Source organism: Macaca fascicularis, chromosome 2 (genome assembly GCF_037993035.2).
Source record: "Macaca fascicularis isolate 582-1 chromosome 2, T2T-MFA8v1.1".
Classification (NCBI taxonomy): domain Eukaryota; kingdom Metazoa; phylum Chordata; class Mammalia; order Primates; family Cercopithecidae; genus Macaca; species Macaca fascicularis.
Window position 1 is genome coordinate 153087656 of NC_088376.1, and position 15729 is coordinate 153103384.

The 15729-nt window shown below is 48.3% G+C and overlaps 1 protein-coding gene across 3 annotated transcripts in view; it reads left to right on the top strand.

Annotated features, from left to right (window-relative positions):
• The window catches only part of LOC102120488 (FYVE, RhoGEF and PH domain-containing protein 5), a 122869-nt gene that overhangs the window by 8248 nt on the left and 98892 nt on the right, over nucleotides 1-15729 (top strand). For all 3 annotated transcript variants that reach the window (XR_006696018.3, XM_005571694.4, XM_045385692.3), the window contains exon 2: nucleotides 441-3060. Coding sequence is in view for 2 of the 3 variants with exons in the window: in XM_005571694.4 (XP_005571751.3) it covers nucleotides 441-3060 (2620 nt within the window). In the remaining variant the exon portion in view is untranslated. The remainder of the gene's footprint in view (nucleotides 1-440; nucleotides 3061-15729) is intronic.

Sequence of the window (15729 nt, forward strand, 5' to 3'; positions counted from 1 at the left end):
GGGTACCCAATGGAGTAGCTATAGAATGGGGGCAATGTAAGCTCCATGAGGGCAGCAGAGAGGGTGACGGCAAGTTCAGCCTTTTCTCGTGGTCGCTGGCTCATAGAAAGTGTTTATCAGTAGCTGCTGGATGAATGAATGCACTGACCCGGACACTTCATTTGAGGAGCGCAGGATTTCATTTGGTTGATTTTCATTAGTTGGCTGTGTGTAGAACAAAGGTCTGTTCACCTTGTTTGCAGAATGAATCTTTAGTGGAAAATCAAGGGGTTTTAAAGATTCTGGTGGAGGGCATAAGCCTAACACGAAGCACGGGAGGTGGGCTTCACATGGGCGGATGGAACCATCTGCAATGTCCCCAGCAAGTGGTGTGTAGGAGACTCTGAATGGAAATAAAGTTAATTGTACTTTTTCTCCTTTTCTCTATTTTTGTCCTCTAGATTCGCCAAAACCACCTGTTGCTCCCAAGCCAAAGACTACCAGTCCACTGACGCCAGTGACTCTGCCCAAATTCCCTTCCTCACCCAGGCCCGATAGTCTTCACAGTCCAAACTCCATGTTCAGGGGTCCGAAGCCCCCCATTGCCCCCAAGCCCAGGCTGACTGCCCCAAACGAGTGGAGAGCCAGTGTGTACCTGAATGACAGCTTGAACAAATGCAGCAACGGGCAGCTGCTCTGTGTAGACAGGGGGCTTGATGAAGGGCCCCGGTCCATCCCGAAGTGCTCTGAGTCAGAGACTGACGAGGATTACATCGTAGTCCCCAGGGCTCCGCTGAGGGAGGATGAACCCAAGGATGGGGGCAGTGTGGGAAATGAAGCCCTGATGTCTCCGGAGGCCTCTGGAGAAGAGGAAGAGGAGCGTGAGGCGGGAGGCGAGGCATGTGGCCTGGATGGGGCAGGAGCTGGTGAGGATTTGGTGGCCCCTGCTGCTCCAGGGGCAGGAGTGCTGAGCAGGGAGGGTGAGGAGGGCACAGACCTCGCTCCTGAGGATGAAGGGGAGGGCTGCGCTGATGAACCAGGGACACAGGAGCAGGTGTCCGGAAGTGAGGAGGAAGAGAAGCTGGTGCAGCCACACAGGGAGTGCAGCCTGGAGGACGGTGATTCTTGGGCTGGAGAGGCAGTCTTCCAGAGTGACCTCCTGCCTCACATCCATGGAGAGGAGCACGAGCCCCCCGACACCCCTGGCGAGGCAGAGGAGGATGATGGGGAAGGCTGTGCCAGCACAGACCCAGCAGGGGCAGATGAGGGTTTGGATTCTGACAGGCCCACGGAGGACATGGGACAGGATGCTGAGGAAGCCAGCGAGGAGCCCCCTGAGAAGGAGGAGCCGGCCACGGGGATCCAGGAGGCAGAGACGGCCACAGACGGCCCTGAGGTTCTTGAGGAGGGATGTGAAGAGGCCATGGGTGTCACAGGTGGGGAACAGGTCGACCTCGGTGAACCACCTGACCACGAGGAGGAAACCAACCAAGAAGTGGCAGCTGCCACCCAGGAGGACCACTCACAGGATGAGCCCACCGAGGAGAGCTGCCAGATCATCCCTTTTGAGAATGACTGCACAGAGGACTTTGTGACTTCCCTCACAGGAAGCCCCTATGAGTTCTTCCCAACCGAGAGCACCTCTTTTTGCAGCAAGAGCTGTTCTCCTCTTTCTGAATCAGCAGAAGGTTTAGAATCAGAGCAGGCACCAAAGTCGGGGCTGTGTGCGGAGGAGAACCCCGTGGTGGGGCCTTCGTGTGGCTCTGTGCAGGGTGGAGCGGCAGCCCCTGATGTGGTGGTCGTACTGGAGGAGGAGGCCTTGGATGATGCACTGGCCAACCCCTATGTGATGGGAGTGGGCCTGCCGGGTCAGGCGGCCCCTGGAGAAGGAGGGCAGGCTGCATCAGACGCCCTGGGTGGTTATGGCTCGAAAGAAGAAATGAACTGTGAGTCAGAGGGTGGCCTGGTCTCTGCGGACAGGAAGAACACCAGCACGAGGACCCGGCCCCACTCTGGGAAGGTAGCTGGCTATGTCCCAGAAACCGTCCCTGAAGAAACCGGACCTGAGGCAGGCTCGTCAGTCCCTGGCATTGGAGGTGCCACAGAGGAAGTGGGAAAGACGCTTTTGTCATTGGAGGGGAAGCCCCTGGAAGCCAGCAGGGCCTTGCCAGCAAAGCCCAGGGCCTTTACTTTATACCCTCGGTCGTTCTCCGTGGAAGGCCGAGAGATTCCGGTCTCCGTGTACCAGGAGCCTGAGGGGTCAGGGCTGGATGACCATAGGATAAAGAGGAAAGAGGACAATCTCTCTCTGTCGTGTGTGATTGGCTCCTCTGGGAGTTTCTCCCAGAGAAACCACCTTCCGTCCAGCGGCACCTCCACGCCTTCTTCCATGGTCGACATCCCACCTCCTTTTGACCTGGCCTGCATCACCAAGAAGCCCATCACAAAGAGCTCTCCCTCGCTCCTGATCGAGAGCGACTCCCCAGACAAGTGCAAGAAGAAGAAGTCATCCTTTAAGCGGTTCCTAGCGCTGACATTTAAGAAGAAGACCGAGAACAAATTGCACGTGGATGTGAACGTGTCTTCCTCTAGGTCCTCTTCAGAATCCAGCTACCACGGGCCTTCCAGGATTCTGGAAGTTGACCGGAGAAGCCTCAGTAACTCCCCTCAGCTTAAGTCTCGGACTGGGAAGCTCCGGGCTTCTGAATCCCCCTCCTCCCTCATCTTTTATAGAGATGGCAAGAGGAAAGGTGTCCCCTTCAGCAGGACGGTGTCCAGAGTGGAGTCCTTCGAAGACCGCTCCCGGCCACCCTTCCTGCCCTTGCCACTGACCAAGCCACGGTCCATCTCCTTCCCCAGCGCTGACACTTCAGACTATGAGAACATTCCAGCCATGAACTCGGACTATGAGAATATCCAGATTCCACCCCGGAGACCTGCCAGGGCTGGCGCGTTCACGAAGCTGTTTGAAGATCAGAGCAGAGCCCTGTCCACAGCAAACGAAAATGATGGCTACGTGGACATGAGCAGCTTCAACGCCTTTGAGAGCAAACAGCAGAGCGCAGACCAGGACGTGGAAAGGTACCTGACGTTCTTTTTCCTTTCTTGTTCGACAGCTGTAACTATCCAAGAGGCAGCATGGGTGTGAGGTACAGATGGACTTGCTTTCCAGCCTCAGGCTCTGTTTCTTACTAGCTGTGTTGACTTGGGGTGAGGGGCTTTGTATCTCTGAGCCTCAGTTACTTCATCCGTGAGATGGGACTCATGCTACCTCACGGTAGGGGGTTTAAGAAAATCAGAGTAAGGCCGGGTGCCATGGCTCACGCCTGTAATCCCAGGACTTTGTGAGGCCGAGGCTGGCAGATCATAAGGTCAATAGATTGAGACCATCCTGGTCAACATGATGAAACCCCATCTCTACTGAAAATACAAAAATTAGCTGGGCATGGTGGCGTGCGTCTGTAGTCCCAGCTGCTTGGGAGGCTGAGGCAGGATAATCGCTTGAACCTGGGAGGCGGAGGTTGCAGTGAGCCGAGATCGCGCCACTGCACTCCAGCCTGGTGACAGAGCGAGACTGTCTCAAAACAAAAGAAAATCAGAGTAGATATTCTGTGTGAAAGCAGTGTATAAAATGCCAAATATGGTACATGTAAGAGCATTTTTGTTTACATTATTTGGGAGACAGTTCTCATTATCTCCTAGATAGATGGCTTTGCTACTACTCTCTGAGACAGTCACCAAGAGAGAAGGTTCTGGAATCTTGCCAAACTAAATATCTTTCACATCAGGAAAATACCCTAAATTCGGATTGATACCTTTTTGTTGAGTAAATATACACTGTATGCAACAGGGAGCTAGAAAAGACTATTTAAATGGTTTAAAGAGCTGATGGTGCCCTGAGCTACATTTCTGAATGGAAGTCTTGAAGAGCTACATCCAAGCTTGTTTTTTTTTTTTTTTTTTTTTAATTGATTCACTTTGGAAGTGAGAGTGAGACACCGAAGTTATTGAACAACAGTGGGGGTGTTCTGACCCTACCTTCCCAAGACTGACTGAATGCCCCTCATTGATCATCCCAAGTGGATAATTGCCAAATCTTGCCGTTCCTCGTGGAATTGTGGACACAACTTAAATGGGATGCAGTTTGCCCTAAACTATCTGCACTGTTTGGGGCCACCTGATCTGAATTAACGAAAAACCAAAGTGGTTGTGATTTTAAAAGAAACCCTGTGATTCTTTTCCCTCACGTGCAGAAACTTAAACCAGTCCTACACAGCTGTTGTTGCTAGGAATTCCTAGGGGACCCGCAGTCTTGCCTAGATAAGGATGATTTGCAATTAGCATTAGCTGTTGTTGGAGTAGAGCTGCTAGGAAGTGTTTGCATGGATAATTCTCTTGAGTATTTTTCATGGTTCCCCATCCCGGCTCCATCTTCTCCCTATCCCAAGTCTGGGTAAGGCGATTTATTTATTAGTTCTTTCTAGGATGAAAAGATTTGTTTGCTAGAGCAAAGGTAAACACCAGCACAGCCCGAGGGACTGAGTTTAATTTGGAGAATGTGGACTCATGCGAGCTGCAAGAGGGGTAGAGAGGCAGAGCCAACAGTTCATTGCATTAATAACAATCGGCGTGAGTGGACAAGACCTGTCCCCAGCCGAGTGCCTCCTAGCACTGAGGAAAGCAGAACCAAGCTTTGCAACAATAAACTCTGTGCTGGAAGAGACTGCTCACCTCTAACAGGTGCTTGAAATCCTCCAGCCACAGGGAACCCATCACTCCTAGTGCTGCCTCATCGGGTGCTGGGTACTCTGATCATGAAGAAGAGTTTCTTTCTGACTGAGGCATATACTGTTCCTCTCTAAATCCCTCCCCAACTCATGGCTCTTCTCTCTCAAGCCAGGTGAGGGAGCTTATTTCATCTTTTTTACAACAGCCCTTCAAAAATCGAAATCTGCCTCTGTAGAATCACAGAATTTTATAGCTGGAGGAAACTTCAGACACAAGTCCTGTTCCAGAAGAGGAAACTGTGACACAGAGAGGAAAAGTCACTTGCGTAAGATCTCTCAGTAAGTTACTGGAGAAATCAGTGTCCAAACCCAGACTTCTTGACTTCTGGATCAGGAATTTGTAGTGAATTATGTGAGGGAATACCAGGTCGGGTTGTGCAGGCTGTGCACCGTACAATCCCAAGGGTAAGTTCTTCACCTTTTGGTCTTTGTATGGTGCCACCTGGGGGGTGCAGTGCACAGGCTGCTTGGCTATATGTGAAGGACCTGTTGCCTTGATCTGTACTTTGTGCAAAAACAGAACAAAAAGGCCTTTTCATCCAGACAGTTATGACAATAGGGAATAAAATATCTAAGACAACGCTAAAGCTCCTGGATCGTGACTGCTTCCTGTGTGCCAAGCACTGTGCTAGGTGCTTTCTTTGCATTAGCTCACATTTGATGCTACAGCCTAGGGCCTTGGTTGAGTGTCTTGAACTGTTAGACTCTGAATTTCAAAAGCACGGTTGCACCACTCTGATGCTGTTTCGCCAAAGGCCAGACTGACTGGGATAAATCTCCCATGCAGGAACCACATCCTCTTGGACATCAATCAGTGAGCAAAGCTTTCTTCCGCTTTCCTGCATGAAACAGATGAAAGCAAAGGGGGAGAAAAATCCCCACTTTGGGCTGGAGCAGGTCTGGGCAAGGGAGGTTTGAGACTCATATTGCCGAGAGGCATGAGTGACTGCCGAGGGGCTGGGGGACCCTGCTTGTTTGCCTGAATGGGGGCTTTGAGTACAGAGTGGAGGGGGTGCTGCTGATCTGAGACCTGTGCCCAGGGGTACTTGGAGTTGGATGGGATGAGAGGGTGGGGAGGCAGTTCCTTCCTCTTTCTGCTACCTGTCCTGCCCCATACCTTGCTTTAGTGTGAGGATTAGAGGCAGAAGCCAAAATAAATACCCATAGCTCTGACTGAAGGCAGGTCAGTGCACCAGACATGGATTCAAAACCTAAGGTCCCCGCACTTGTTATGGGACCTTGGAAGAGGCTGGGCCGCAGTTTGCCCATCTGTAAAATGGTGAGGTTGGAGCAGTTGTGTATTTCTCAACCTTTCACCTTTCCTGGACTGCATTTACCATTTCCATTATACTGCCTATACTTTGACTTATTATTTTTCTTTAAATCAGCACATCTTTTTTATTTAGAAAAATGTAACGGAAACTTTTTGTCACTATTGGGAAATGGAAAAACAGTATCAGTTGCCATAAATAGAAAGCAATTGTAAAAATAAGATAGAACAGTGAAACAACACGGGTAAAGACTAGCTTGAGGTGATTCCTTGCCAAGGCTGGGAACTGGAAGCCTGGTCTCTTCGTTAAACAGGGAGAGGTGTTAAAGACATGTGTGTGCCACGTGGAGACTTTCTACCTGGCAAAACCAGAAGAATCCAAAAGGACTAAGAACGGAGTAACTCTCTCATGGTGTGATTCCGTGTTATTTAAATCCAAGCCCTTTTTCTACTAAAAGTATCTCCCTTCAAGAAACAGCATATAATAGAATTCAGAGAGCCATTAGTGACCCTGAAACTGAGTGAGCAGCAGCTCAGGGTCTAATGGATGATTGTAAAGTTTCTTCTGTGTAGTTACTTCCTTTGAGATTTGCACAGATAGTAGCATGTTAGTAGCTATGGTAATATTGTTACCAGTCTTTTATAAAACAAATGTATTACCTGTGTCCATTTTTTCAATGGTATACAAAAGAAGGTTTTATCATTCTTTAGTTTAAAATGTATACCTAGGCTGAGTGCAGTGGCTTATGCCTGTAATCCCAATACTTTGGGAGGCCAAGGCAGGAGGATCATTTGAAGCCAGAAGTTTGAGACCAGCCTGGACAACATAGTGAGCCTCTCATCTCTACATATATGTGTGTGTGTGCATATGTGCATATGTATATATGCACACACACACACATATATAAATAGCCGGGCCGGTGGTACGCACCTGTAGTCCCAACTGCTCAGGAGGCTGAGGCGGGAGGATCACTTGAGCCAGGAATTTCAGGCTACATTGAGCTGTCATCACGCCACTGCACTCCAGCCTGGGTGACAAAGCAGACCTGATTGAAAAGAAAAATTAAATGAAGTGTATCCCTGAAGCATTCTTTTTTCCCTGAATTGACTCTCACGTAAAAAAAAAAAAAAAAGTTTTCAGCAGAGGTCTAGTCCAACATCCTTAGTTTCCAGATAGGCTGTCTTAGGTCCTAAGTCACTGACCAGTAGTCTTGGCTAGGGGAACCCAATCTTCACTTCTGAATATCCAATAGCACCCTGATATGTTGGTTATACACTAGAAGTTTAATAAATGTATACTGATGAGTTGGTGATTTTGGGCTTCACAAGGGGAAAGAAATATCATTTATTAAATACCTGTTTTTAGCAACACAGTGCTGGGTGCTTTATATACAGTCATTACATACCTGTTTTACGCAAAACATGACACAAACTCACTTGTCCTAAATGTCTCATTTAAATCTTCATCATCATATGTTTGTGTGTTACGTGATAGCAGTCAGCGTTATACGTCAGCACAGATCCCTGAGGCCACTTTCCCCAACATTTTGTTATGAAAATGTTCACACTTGTTGAGAAGTTAAGAGTTTTAGTGTGAACGCCCATGTGCCCATCACCCAGATTATACCATGCACATGTTGCTACACTGGCTTTTTCTCCTCTCTCTCTCTCTCTCTTCCCCTCCGTCCTTCTCTCCCTCTCTCTCCCTCCTCTTCTTCCCCTCTCCCCCTCTGCCCCTCTCCCCACTGCCCTCATCTATTAGTACATATTGTTCTTGACACATTTATGATAGCTTTTTCTGTTTACAGATGAGGACACTGTGGCCTGAGGAGAGCCTGTGAAAGCACCACGGCTAAGCACATAGGCTTTGGAGCCAAGCTGCCTGGGTATTGGTCTACACTTACTGTCTTTGTGACCTAGAACAAGTTTCTGACCTCTCTGTACCTCAGTGTCCTTATCTGTAAACGGAGATGATCATTGAACCTGCCTTGGAATGTCATTAAGACTACAGGAGTTAATACAGCACATGGTAAAATGATCAGTAAGCATTAGCTGTTACTAAGTGACATGACCGAGGTCACATAGTGGGGGATGCAGGATTTGAGTTTGATTCCTGAGGTATGGAATCTGGGAGGGAGAATCTGGTTCCTCTTGTTGTGTATTTCTCTCTGTCTGTCTCTATCGCTCTCTCGTACACACCCAACGACTCTTCTGCATGTGTTTGACTTAACGTTTAGGGCTTTACATCACATCAGGAAAACCAGGACCATGAATTTTGCAAGCTTTTGCCATGGGATGTGGCAGGAACTGTGCCTCTGACTTCTCATGAGATGGGTTCAGGGCTGCCGGCAACATCTGAGCAGTATTGATTTGGAATCATTAGCTGCCTCATACAACAAAGACAGCAAGGCTAGGGGTTTTATGATTCCATAATCATAGTAAAACTGCCTGTCTCTATTATTATGACTGTAGTTGTTATTTCACTTACAACTTACAGTTAGTTAGGTAGGAATTTCCAGTTCTCATTTTCCAGATGAGAAAACAGGCTTGATGACATGACATGAACTATCTTCTGTCACATGGATGGTAAGTGGCCAAACCAAGGTCAGAACCCAAGTCTGTGCAACTTTCAATCCAGTGCTGTTTCCACTACTACCTGTTTCCTGTGGTCGAAAATTGCCACATTTTCTGGTATTCTTAATCCAAACCTGTTGAGTGTCCTGCTTGCAAGAGACAGGGTGGCACAGCCACCCCCAAAGGGTTAACATTGCTTATTGGTCCAAGAGACTCAAGGAAAAGTGAAAGGACACCTTTCTTTTCTGCTGGCTGGTGGGTTTGTCGCTCTATTGGCAACTCATCAATACAGCGAGCTTTCCTGGGACTTGCTAATGAGGTACTCAGATGTCTTTGCCTCCTGCAGGCCACTGTGGGGACCCCTGCCCTTGCATGGCCAGCTGTGCCCGAGGAGCAACCAGGAGTTCTCGGTTTGGAGCATGCCATCTGTTTGGGATGAAATGCTCATTAGGAGAACCTCAGAAGATCCCACCCACCAAGGGCAGCAGCTTGTGTGTGCTTGTGCATTGCAGACAGAGCAGTTCAGGATTCTGCTCCACCAGCCCAGGGTTGTTACAGCTTATGGTTGAAATGCAGCTCGAATTACATGCCCAGGAGTTTGTGTTTGGGCCACATTGTGCAGCATGCATATGAGGAGAGGGAGCAGGAAGACCCAGGAGGTGAATGTGTTGGCTCACTGGTGATGGCTGTTTGTGAAACGACTCATTTTGGGCAAGGATTGCATGGAGTGATGTGTGGAAGGAGAGAGAGGGGGACCAGGTACCACTGCTGGCCTCAGTGGACTGAGAGTCTTGGGGTAGGAAGAGGACTTAGACCCAAGTCACTGAAATGCAAGGTAGAAAAGGCTCAGGACCCTAAGAGTAGGAGTCCAGAGGCGGGCAGGATGGCTTCATGGACAAAGTGACACTGTAGTAGATACTGCAGGGAAAGTAGGCTTTTGACATGGAGGCAGGAGAAAGAGGAGAGAACATACAAGAAGTAGGACTCCAATGAAAATGTCTTCCTTCATTCAGAAGGTACCTCGATACCTTTATTCTGGAAAATAGGTCACATCATCGGCAGACAGGGAGGATGATTCTGTGGAGGAGATGGGGTTGAAAGGCTTAAGGACTAAACACAAACACCATCTCTCTCTCTCGTTTCTGAGTGTAACAGTAGAGCATTTTGAGTGAGCCCAGCCAGCTCCCTCACTCAGTCCGCTAGCATTCCCTGAGGATCTGCTGATTGTCTGCACTGTTCTAGGTAGTAAAGTACTCAGATCTCTGCCCTCCGGAGTTTTTAGGCTGGCTGAGGAGAAAGATGGATAGAGAGGCAGTTAGAGCCTGGGGTGATAAAGTGATAAAGCTTGGTTAGTGGTATGTCCAGTTGGCTATGGAGTGGGCAGTAGGGGAGCCTTCAGTATCTGTAGGATATTTGAGATGGGTTCTTTTTTTTTTTTATTTTGAGATGGAGCCTCACTCTGTTGCCTAGGCTGGAGTGCAATGGCACGATCTTGGCTCATTGCAACCTCTGCCTCCCAGGTTCCAGTGGGGGATTATAGTCTCCCACCACCTTGCCTGGATAATTTTTGTATTTTTAGTAGGGATGGGGTTTCACCATGTTGGCCAGGCTGGTCTTGAGCTCCTGACCTCAGGTAATCCACCTGCCTCGGCCTCCCAAAATGTTGAGATTACAGGTGTGAGCCACCGCACCCGGCTGAGGTGGGTCTTGATGGGGAGCAGGAGTTCATGATGGAGACAGTCCAGGAAGAGAAAAAGCCTGCATGTGAGTCTGGAGGGTCGAAAGGACCTTGAAGTGTTCAGCTGGAGCTCAGGTGCATGGAGTTGGGAAGGCAGGGCAGACCCAGCTGAGAATGCCTTGTATATCAGTGTGACAAGTGTGTACGCCATCCCTTGGGCAGGGGGGAGTCCATAGCGATTTTCAGCAGGGGTGTGCCGTTGTGTGGATGATGCATTGTATGGATACTTTGCTGGCAGGGTGGAGAATGGAGGGGATGGAGGGATGGGAAGCTGGGAGATTTGTGAAGAGATGGTTGTAGTGGTCTCCTCAAGAGAGAATGACCAACCTGGGGCTGTGGCTGCGGCCGGGGGAGGAGTGGCGTTCTGCCACCAGGATGTCCACAGCAACCATAGTTCTCCAACGCTGATGAACTCCAGAGCTAGATTGCATCTGCCTTTGCATTTCTCTTTTCATTCTTTTGTCTTTTATAGTCTGGTCCAAATAAAAGATTTGAGTTGGTTTCCAGTAAAGGACACAGCAAGAAATAATAGGAATTCAGTCTTCAAGAGTAAAGGAGACAAGCCAAGCAATAAAGTTGTGGGGATGTCATTGTATGGGCCATCCGGACCTAGAATAGTGACTGCAATTGCAGTTCTGGAATCTAGCACAAAATCTAGCATAAGCATCCCCTCCTTCCTCCTCCCCACCTGTCAGTGCACCCCCAGAATCCTTAGAATGCGTAAGTATTTTGTGAGGTGATTCTCTGAGAGTGAAACCTGACTTTTATTTATTTTTTACTACCGTAGACAGCGCTGCAGCAACAAATAACACATCATTGTAAAACCAAGGTGATTTACAGCCTCAGCTATCAATCCTCGGTGGGAATGTGACAGAGTTGCAGCTAAGCCTCCTGCTGACTGGTTCCATTGGTGCTGAGAGCCGCGTGGCTGGATTTTTGGCATATCCTAGCTGTGGTATTCATTGGTATCTTTATATCTGCCTGTAAGCCAGGAGCCTTCTTATTATTATGTTTTTGACAAATGAAGTCATGCAGAGCTTTCATTAAGTTTCACTGAAAGGACCTAGAAATGCCATGAAAATTATTATAATCTCAAAACCATCACATCCTAATGCATGTGGCTGTGCTTCTTGTTGCAATTGACTGATGAGAATACTCAGTTTTTAATTTTCTGACTTAAAATAAGACCATCTGCAGCTGTTTCTTTTAGCAATAATTTTTAATTAAATGCAATAAAATTTACATGGAAGGACCCTAATAAGAAAATCGTGTCAGGAACACACTCATTGTAACATTACTAGCATGATATTAAGACCCCCAACTATTTTTTTTACCTTGCAGAGCTGTAATGTAGATAAGATCCTGATTAAGAGTTAATCACAATGTGTTTTTACCTTCATAAAATCAGGGTTTCTCCCTGTAGGAGGTGTGAATATAATTCTCGCTAATAGAAGAGAGTCTTATCTTCGGAGTTCTTCGGTGAAATGTCAGCAGCAGGTCTCCGTGACCAGCTGAGCCCCAGAAGAGGAGTGAAGTCTTTGTTCCAGCTTGAGTCTGGATTTCCTTGAGGTATTTGGGCCTCACTTTCCCCAGCTTTTCAAATGGGGATGAGGCTGTCAGGCATAGGATACAGCCAAAGAGGAAAGCTGCGTTGGTAGTCCGTGCATTCCATGAGTACAGATGTGTATCAGGCACCTATTCTGAGCTGGGTGCTGCTCTCTGAGCTCCACATGCAGCAGTGAACAGACTCCTTGTGCTGGGGACAGGCAGACAGTAAACAGACTAATAAGTGAACGCGATAATTATAGTTTATGGAAAAGAAGAAAAAAAAATCAATGTGATACAAAGTGACTGGTGGAAGACACACTTCAGACAGGGTGATTAGGGAAGGCTTCTCTGAGGAGGTGAACTTGAGTGAAATGTGAAGGATGACCAGACATCCCAAGGGGAAGGGCATTCAAGGCAGAGGGAACAGCAGGGGCAAAGGCCCTTTGTGCTGAGGCTGGAGGCCTTTGTGGGGTTGGTAGAGAGGTAAGGAAGCCATTGTGAGTGGGGTGCAGAAGGCGATGGGAAGTCGGGTAGGCAGGCGCCTTGTGAAAGATGTGGATTTTACTTGAAAGATACGCCATTGGAGAGAAGTGTCACGATCCAAAGATACTTGAATTATCTAAGCACTTCAGATCATTTCTCTGGACTTGTATGTTTAGGGTAAGATCAGCAAGTAGTTCAAAACTGTAGCTAAGAGTATTTGCCCTTCCACGTGGTCCTCAGGGTGTAGAGAGGCTTGGATTTAGATCACAGGTCTTCACTGAGCTGTGTGATTTTTAAGCAGCTGGGTCTCAGGCTGCTCTCCCACCTGTGACTGCTCTGGAGTGGTTTGGAAGCAGTGGCACTGAGGTCTCTCATCCAAGTGCTCTTCCCGGAAGAACATGCTAGTCCAGGGAGCCAAGAGGAGACTGGCCCAGCCACACCAGAGGGATGGTAGGAGGGAATCAGGCTGGGAAGACTCTTGAAAAGGAGTGCGTTTAATTTGGATTTGTACCTCCAGGTGAACTGATTTGATCTGTAAACAGTAGGGAGCTATGGAAAGTTTTAGAGCAAGAGGGGGTAGGAGGTACCAAGATCAGCTAGTACTCTAGTACGATTGTTGTCAGCTGTGTGGGGTGACGAAGCCGCTACAGAAAGGTGCCTAAACATCAAGGGGTCAAGGCATGACAACAGGCTTAGCTGCTTCTTCGTCTGTGTAGTGTGGTGGCCTTCCAGCTGTGGCTACAGCACAGTGGCTCAGTGCAGAATAAACCAGAGCTCTGGCTAGTCTGGAACTTCCCAGTGTCAGGGTTCTCAGGGTGGTCAGTGGCATTTGGTGGGTGCAGATGGCAGAACCAGAGAGGCAGCATGGCACAGCAAAAAGAGAGAATGACCTCAAGTCCACCTCCGCCCTGACCCTGCCCTCTGATCTGAGCCCCGGTTTTCTCACCTGTACAAGTGGTGGCGACCGTCTCTTCATCACTGAGCACCGTGAGGAGTCTCAGAGATAATGCAGACACCAGGGCTGAGTCAGGTTTTCAAGAAGAATATTGTCAATCTCATACTTTGTGCTGGGAGCTGAGGCAAACAGACACTGCTATGTAAGAGGCTTCATAGCGCTCCCCCTGCACCAGGTGCTGTCATAGACCCTTTGTATGTGTTAACTCAGTTCGTCTGAAAAATCACCCTGAGACATAGATGCTGTTTTTTTTTGTCTGTACTCAGCAGATCAGGAAACTAGGGTACAAAGAGGTTAAGGTGAGGACTTAAGGTCACGCAGCTGGTCTGCAACAGAGCGAGAATTTTAACCCAGGCAGTTTCCAGCACCCAGGCTCTCAGCTCTGCTGTGCGGTTCCTTCTTTATGTGCCTCATTGCATGCAATTTGCTGAACGTCCCTTTGGGCATAGTTATCCAGTTTTATTTTTTTAATAGAAGAGAAAACAGGTTCAGAGTGGCGACATGACTTTTAAGCCAGTAAGAATGATGGAGCTAGGACCGGAGGGAGGATGTCTATAGGAATGGTTCTTGCCTCTTTCTAGTTCATCCCTTTGAGAGCTTCCTGACTCTCCAGCTGTCAAATAAGGATACACAGTGGAGTATGAATCTTCAGGATGGAAATGTTCTTAATGCAGGTGCTCAGAATTGGACAACCTACAGAGACTGTCCATTTGCCTGAGTCCACGTGGCCAGGGAATGATGAAAAACTGTAGAGAGGAAGAACGGCACACACTATTGCAGTAACAAAGGGACAATCTTGTGCAGAAGGTTTACACTTCCTTAGATTGCCTGGCTATGCTCGGGAATGGCCCTTGGAGAATTTGTTATCCATGCTTATAATACTCAGGGTCAGCGGGACAATAAACTCATAATAATTTCTGAGTGACGAATTATTAATGTGTTTCGTCTGGTTCCCTGAGAATGCCCCAAGACCGTCCAGCCTTCCAGAGATGAAGGCAGCCACTGAGCCATGTGTCGGGGAATTCTGAGCTTGCATCTAAGAATCGTGGTGCTTCCCTGTGTTGGAGAGGCCTGATCTTTGGCTGTGTTCTGGCAAGATGAGTGTCTCCGAGTTGAGGTTGTTTTCCGGGATGATGTGACTGGTTTCTATGTAAACAGACCCATTCTCTGCATGCACAGGGTTGGGTCAGAGCCCTGGATAGGGCCCAAAATCTCCAGGTCAAGGCATAACCCAAGAACTTGACATTTGAGGCTTTCTTGTAAGATTTTAATTAAGAAAACAAGACACGCACACACACTAAACAATTCTGTCTTACAGAATCTGCTCAGGAACCTTAGGTTCTGCTGTCGTCTCTTACAGTGAGACTTTCTCGCCCTGAGAGGCGTGTCCAGCAGGGTTGTCTTGTAAGGTAGTGAGCCTCCCCATCATGCGCAGTAATTAAGCACAAGTGGAAGGGACACCAGAATCTTTCACGAGGCTTGCACAGGCCAGGAAGTTTGAGCTCTTGGGGTCATTTTTGGCTGGTAGATAGCATCCTGAGAAAGCAGGTGGTCCACTATAAATACCGCCTCCATGGTCCCTGAAAGGTTTCCAGACCCCAAGGCTGGAGAGGCCCGAGGTGACCAGAGGAAGATCCAGTACCAGCTCTGAGGCCAATTCCAAAAGGCCTCTCCTGGCACAGTGCAGCAGGGTTTTCATGAAGGATGCCCACTTCATCCAGATCCTCTGAAATGCTGGAAGACACACCTGCCGACGAGGCAGCCTCAGAAGGCAGCAGCCCCTGGGTGCTGGTGTGTGAAGTCTGCCTGGGTGTGAAGTCCTGCCCGAGTCAAGGGCCTGGCCAGGTTGAAGGGGTGGGAAGGGTGGTTATGCGGTCATCCTTGGGGTTCCCTCCCATACTTAATCTTGGTGGTCTTCTCAGTTTCTGTCGCAATGGGCTCCTTTTTCAAATGAAATCTTACTGGGAACCCCAACATGGAAAGCAAGGGTCTGTTATTATAATTCCCTTTCATAAGTTCAAGTTTTTAACAATAAATAGTATGTCAATTAATGAGGTTGTCATGGTGAATAGAAGTCTTGAAAATTGGGAGTTATGGATCGCAGTGCTGCTGGAAGAGCCTGCTGAGGGGCGATGATTTTGTGAGGTAGCATATTATGGGAGAATGCATTCTCTAGAGTCAGATGGGTGAGTTCAAATCCCAGCTCTGCCACTTACTAGCTGTGTGTCCTTGGGCAAATTACCTAACCTCTCTGTGCCTCAGTCTCTTCATCTGTTAGAAGAGGGGAAATGACACTAGATAGCTACCTCAAGGAGTTACTGTGAGGATTGAATGAGTTAATGCTTGCAAAGAATTTAGCAAAAGCCTCGTAGTTTGCAAGTGTTCACTGCACTGG